This window comes from Bison bison, unplaced genomic scaffold (genome assembly GCF_000754665.1).
Source record: "Bison bison bison isolate TAMUID 2011002044 unplaced genomic scaffold, Bison_UMD1.0 scf7180017864138, whole genome shotgun sequence".
Taxonomy (NCBI): domain Eukaryota; kingdom Metazoa; phylum Chordata; class Mammalia; order Artiodactyla; family Bovidae; genus Bison; species Bison bison.
This window is the reverse complement of record NW_011494710.1, coordinates 357,008-363,187: the sequence shown is the minus strand read 5'-3', so window position 1 is coordinate 363,187 and position 6,180 is coordinate 357,008. Positions and strand designations below refer to the sequence as shown.

The following is a 6,180-nucleotide window of genomic DNA, read 5'->3' as shown; positions in this document are numbered from 1 at the left end:
GTCTGGGAGGGAGAACAGAATTGACTGCAGACTCTCCATGCTGCTGATGCCAAATAAGCCCCGGCTTCTGCTCAGTTCTCAGAGAAGCTCCAGGATGAAGGTGCCCCTGACAGCTAGTCACCCTAGTGGGTTTCTATATCAGGCAGGCGTTCTTTCACCAGCTCTGAAGCAGAGAAGACTGCTTGGCAGCGACAGAGCTCTTTACGTGCAAGATTTATTCTGTTTCTTTTTAAAGAAATTCTTCAAACAACCCCTCCTTTTTCTTGGCTCAGTGTGAAGACTTAGGATCTGAATTCATATGCATACATATAACACTCTTAAACTCACAAGGTATGAGTTATTTCCCAGTTTTTACTTGTCATCCCTCTTTATCTTAGAAATAGGATATACCTCTTAAATTTCCTAATTGCCAATTCCTAGCAAAACTTGGTGCCTTATGACTGGAGAGGAATTTTAATAAAATGGTATGAATGCTGTATTCTGAAAAATGTGTTCAAAGCCCCTTGAGAATGCCAAATGCTCGTGGAAGACGAGGCTTCCTGCAGAGAGACAGAAAACGAGGAAATAGGACATGATTGCATCGGCTGAGTTTACTATGATTTGAGCCTGAAAAATGCTCCCTTCTCTCCTTTTGATTTTTCACGTGGCTGCACCAGACAGAGTTCAGTAAATCTGCTCAGCTCAGCAAAGCACCCCCCTCAACTGTGTGGAGTGGGGTCTGATTGCAGAGAGTATTGGCTCCTATCCTGGGGTTCTTATTTCATTAGCGTTGCCGATTAGGTTCTTGGGAATGACATTTGTTGGTCATTTGTTTACAGTTGAACCTTGCAGATTCTTACTTCCTTAATCTAACAATCAACAAATTCTTAAAACTGAAAAAAAAAAAAACCCTAGCCTATCAATCTACCTGTCATTAAAGACTTGACATTAATTCTAGAATGCATTCTTTTCCCCAACAGTGACTGGTATGTCATTTTCTCATAGTTAATTAAAATCCAGCTATCCATATAACTAAAATAAACAGAAGCCCATTTTGTGATCTGACCTAATTGCTTTTTAATTGTACTGCTTTTCTTGCTCATTTTCAAAATTTGCTCTCTGAAATAGTTTTCCCAATCCTGAGGGAAAATAATGTGTCAACCATTTTCCTTTAAGGCACTGCTGAGCTCCAAATATATTAATCTTTCTCCTTTTCCTACTCATTTCTCATCTTCAAGATGAATAGTTTTAATTCTGGGAGCAGATCATTTGCAGCTGTGGTCAGTTACATTAAGAGCTAAAGAGTAAGACAAGTTCTTCAAAAAATACTTGTTTGACTGCGCTGGGGTCTTTGTTGTGGCATGAGAACTCTTAGTTGTGGCATGTGGGATCTAGTGCCCTGACCCGGGGTTGAGTCCAGACTCCCTGCATTGAGAGCACTTAGCCACTGCACCACCAGGAAAGTCCCGAGAGTAAAACAAACTCTTGAAAATATATTGGCCCAACGGAAAGTGTTCCACCTTCTTTGATACCAGTGCAGGGATCCCAGATGGTGAGCACAGTGTGGAGGGGACCACGTCCCTGGTGGCTGACTGATGGTCCCCACCCTACTGCAGGCAAGATCATTGCTGTCTCCACCTCGGGCCAAGAGCTTCTTCCAGAGGCCAAAAAGGCTTTAGCTGTCTGTCCTCACCCCTTTTCCCAGCTAGAATCAGTAGTACCACCAGCCTGATGACTCCTGAATGCCCTCATGCCATAATTTGTTCGCAGCAGTCCTCAAGAGCTATAAGCCTGCCCAGGGGTCTTGTTCTCTCAGGATTCTCTGGAGCATCACCTCTCTGCTGGCGTGTTTTTCAGGTCACGGAGCTTTCGAGGGACTTGCAGTGCCCCTTCTGTTGTTCCTGCTGAGCCCGATCTCCTTTTGCTGGTCCTTGCTGTTGCCTAGTGGGTGATGGCTCAGCATCTTCAGCCCAGGGCTTTAGAGTCCTGTGTTCTGAAACAGCTTTTCTGGGCCCTCACAGCCTTGTGTCTGTCTGCAGGGAAATGCAGACAGAGAAGTGCAGACTCGAGAAGTGCCTGTTGCAGTCTGCCCACAATTTGCAGGGACTTTATTCAGCCTGGTCCCTGGTTCTTTCAGTGCTGCTGGAAGTAGAAGGGGAGCTGATAGGCTCAAAGGCCCAACCATCCTCCCCTCTCCCACAGCAGCCTGCAGGACTGGCACCTAGGACGACACAGTCTGGCAAGGGGAGGGGTGTGTGTCCTGCGATCCAGGACCAGGGTAGAGCCGGATACCAAATACACCTCAGCTAAGAATCCCAGCAACCCACATGCTTGCTGCAGGCAAAGTAGGAGAGAAGAAAAGAGCAGCATCACACAGTTGTTTCCACGCCTCAGAAGTAACCGCTGTGAACTGTGAAAAGCACATCTATAAGGTGTATCAGCATGTGCGACTGAATGGGAATTCACTGTTTCGAAACACTTTTTTTTTTTTTTAACACATTAGAAAGATGTTCTCAGTATGTTACTTTTTGCTGAAATCTTTCATCTCTTAAACTGTTGCTTTGGTTGTGTTTTTCTGTTTCCTGATGTACCCTTGTCACTGCATCTCATAATAGGCCAGTGCCTCCTACAAACGGCAGGTTCACCCCGAGTGCTGTCCTGCAGGGCCAGCTGCCCGTGCTGTCGGGGCTCGCTGGGGTTTGTCCCAGCTCATGGTTCAGGTCCCTCTTTCTTTTCCTGCAGGTGTCAGCGGAAGCAGTGGCGGGTAGATCTGCCAGCCACCAGCGTGGTCATCACATTTCACAATGAAGCCAGGTCAGCTTTGCTGAGGACAGTGGTCAGGTGAGGCCCACACCTGCCACCCGTTCCCACCCACTGAAGCTTAGAGGGGCATCCCCGGCAGGGATGCAGAGCAAGAGCCAGGTGCCCAGCACAGCCAGGCAAGGGCTGTCCGGGGGAGCAGACAGGTCCCCTGACTGTGCAGCACAGGAGGGGCTGGCAGCTCCTCCATCCAGGACTGGGGCCAGGGGATGAGAGTTTCCCACCCCCATCACACCCCTGAAAGGCCTGCAACTTTATCTTTCTGCCTTTCCTCAGTGTCCTTAAGAAAAGCCCACCCCACCTGATAAAAGAAATCATCTTGGTGGATGACTACAGCAATGACCGTAAGTAGAGACCGATCCCCCACCCCCACCCCCTCCTTCTGGCCCTTCTCCTGGGCCCCAGCCTTTCTGGGCTGTGGATGCTAAGGACAAGTTTGAAGAAAAGGCCTCAAGAAGTGGGAGCAGCAGAAAGAGGGCCTCTCTGAAACCCCAAGGGGCTCATCAGCCCATAGGTGATGGAGAATCACCATCCCTGCCCCTCAAGCCCTTTGTAAACTTGAGGTTCAAAAGCTTTGCTTCTTTTTTTTTCCCAGCTGAAGACGGAGCTCTTTTGGGGAAAATTGAGAAAGTACGTGTACTTCGAAATGATCGGCGAGAAGGTAAGACTTCTCTTAATTCAATACTAAAACAGTTGAATTCTGACTTTTCCTGAACCCAGTAATAACGTGAAGAAACATTTCAGCTACAGGAACAATTAACTGTCTGGTCTTTTGTCTGCCTCCCTCCAGCACAGCCTCTTGGGAGCCTCTCCCAGCAAACATAGGAAGGACATTAAAAGCTTACCTAATTGAAATTGTGCACGAGGGCTAGAGTTCAAATTACATTGTTATTTATGTATTTAGAAAACTGGCTTCTCTCTTTCACAACCTAGGAAATCTTATCAAGTCCCTTGAGTACTAGAATTAAGAAGAAAAACTGAGATTTAGTAATGAGAACTTTAATGACTCCATGCTTCAGGCATCTGATAAAATAACTGGGATTCAAGTTTGACAGCTAGCCCAAGGTGAACCATCCAAAAAGGGGAAAGAGCACTGTAATTACATGCTTACTGGATTTGCAAATGCCAGCCTTGAAACCTGCTGTCAGTCTTGTCTTTGCTGGAGCTGGGCTCATCCAGTCCACTTTATTGGCAGTTGTAAGAGAGACTCCAGAGGGGAAAGCATTACTTTGAAGTGTCTGGAAAGGAAACTGAAATCACAGTGTAATTAACACCCAGTGCATCCGTGCTGGTAGAGAGCTAATGGCTGGATTCTTGGCTCTTCCAGGGTCCTGAGAACCTTTCTGTAGGGAAAACGGCAGAGCTTTAAACTATGTGCTGTTTTTGCTATTTGAGGATGACTGTTGATCCTGGAGTGGTGGCTGTGGCCTGTGATCAGTGAACACTGTCTTTCATCTGGTCCCCTGTGTGCTCCAGCTGGAGTCAGTCTTTCTTAGCAAGAATCTCATCAGCCAATAAAGTGGGTGAGCCTGTTAGGGCGATGTCATCAACATCATATTTTAACCAACAAAGATCACCAATCCAGATGTTCGTGATGCATAAACAATGGGGTCAGCCTTGCCGCTAAGCAAACTGTTTGCTGGACTCAAGCTTTGATTAAACCAAAATCTTGCACTGTACTTGCCCCCAAAGAAGTTACATAATAACTTGTTGAAATAAAAACCAAAGTGTCGTCTGGCACGGGGGAAAAAAGGTGAAGAGGAAAAAAAAAAAAGAAAAATTATCTTTCATGTTGGCCGTTGTAACTGGCAAACTGCATGCTAGCCGTATCAGAGTGCCTTTAACCTGCTTAGAAATCAAAAGCAGTGTTTCTAAAAGAAACTTGCCATTTGCTTCAAGTTAGGCTGTTCATGTGGAGGAGAACCCACCTTGTTTTGGGAAAGAATGAAGAGGAGCAGCTGTGGGAAGCCAGATTGTGATAGACCTATGTGGAACACATGAGGAATGAGATAGTTGAGTCAAAAAATACACACACAAATGTGTGTGTGCCTGTGTGTGTGTATCCCATATAGTTAAACATATACAGAAGTGCTCACAGCAATGCTGCTAGATGACAGAGCAAGCCAACTGCTTGAAATCTTACAGTGAAGGAGCAATCCTGGGGTCGTTTAGTGCTGGGAGTTAATTGTGCCAGCGTTCCTTACCTGGCTTTTGATTATAGTCACCTAGGGAACCTAAAAGAAGACCATTCCTGGATGCTACCCACAACTGAATTAGAATTTTTAGATGTCTAGGGGTGGGGCCTGGGCATCTGCATTTTGATAATACCGATGTACTTTGAAAGTTTGAAAACCTAGTTGTTGTACAGATGGAAACATTAAGGTTGAAAGAAGTTAAGTTGCGTTTTCAAGATCATCCAGCTATTTAATGACAGTAGTGGGGCCAAAACCATGTTCATAAGCCGAGTTCTCAATTTGTCCCATGTGCTTTTTGTTCCTTTGTTCCTACTGTCCTGCCTGATTAATTGATTTTTTCCAGGTTATTGATATATATAATTGACATAAAATATTGTATTCATTTGTGGTATACAATATAGTGATTTGATGTATGTATATATGTGAAGTGATCACCACAGTAAGCTTAGTTAACACCCATCACCTCACACAGCTCCAAGTTCTTTTTCTTGTGATGAGAACTTTCAGGATCTACTCTCAAAGCAACTTTCAAATATACAATACAGTATTATTAACTACGGTCACCACGCTGCACATCACATGCCCAGAACTTTTATCTCATTAACTGGAAATTTGTACTTTTTGACCACATTCACCCATCCCCCTCCCTCTGCTGCTGCTGCTGCCAAGTCGCTTCAGTCGTGGCCAACTCTGTGCGACCCCATAGACGGCAGCCCACCAGGCTCCGCCGTCCCTGGGATTCTCCAGGCAAGAACACTGGAGTGGATTGCCATTTCCTTCTCCAGTGCATGAAAGTGAAAAGTGAAATTGAAGTCGCTCAGTCGTGTCTGACTCTTAGCGACCCCATGGACTGCACCCTACCAGGCTCCTCTCTCCGTGGGATTTTCCAGGCAAGAGTACTCCAGTACTCTTGAGGGCCCCCTCCCTCTAGCAACCATCAATCTGTTCTCTTTATCGTTGAGATAATTTTTTTAGATTCCCATATTAGTGAGCTCACTGAGTATTTGTCTTTTTCTCTGTTTGACTTTTTTCGTGTAGCATTATGCCCTCAAGATCCATCCATATTGTTGCTGCAAATGGCAGTGTGTGTGTGTGTGTGTGTGTGACATTTTCTTTATCCATTTGTCTATCAGTGGACATTTAGTTTGCTTCAGTGTCTTGGCTATTGTAAATAATGCTGGTGATT

At 45.4% G+C, this 6,180-nt stretch overlaps 1 protein-coding gene across 1 annotated transcript in view; it reads left to right on the top strand.

Moving 5' to 3' along the window:
- GALNT2 (polypeptide N-acetylgalactosaminyltransferase 2) overlaps positions 1–6,180 on the top strand; it is a 96,335-nt gene that overhangs the window by 47,644 nt on the left and 42,511 nt on the right. Inside the window, exons 4-6 of the mRNA XM_010839945.1 lie at positions 2,722–2,820; positions 3,076–3,143; positions 3,395–3,460. Coding sequence (XP_010838247.1) covers positions 2,722–2,820; positions 3,076–3,143; positions 3,395–3,460 — 233 coding nt within the window. The remainder of the gene's footprint in view (positions 1–2,721; positions 2,821–3,075; positions 3,144–3,394; positions 3,461–6,180) is intronic.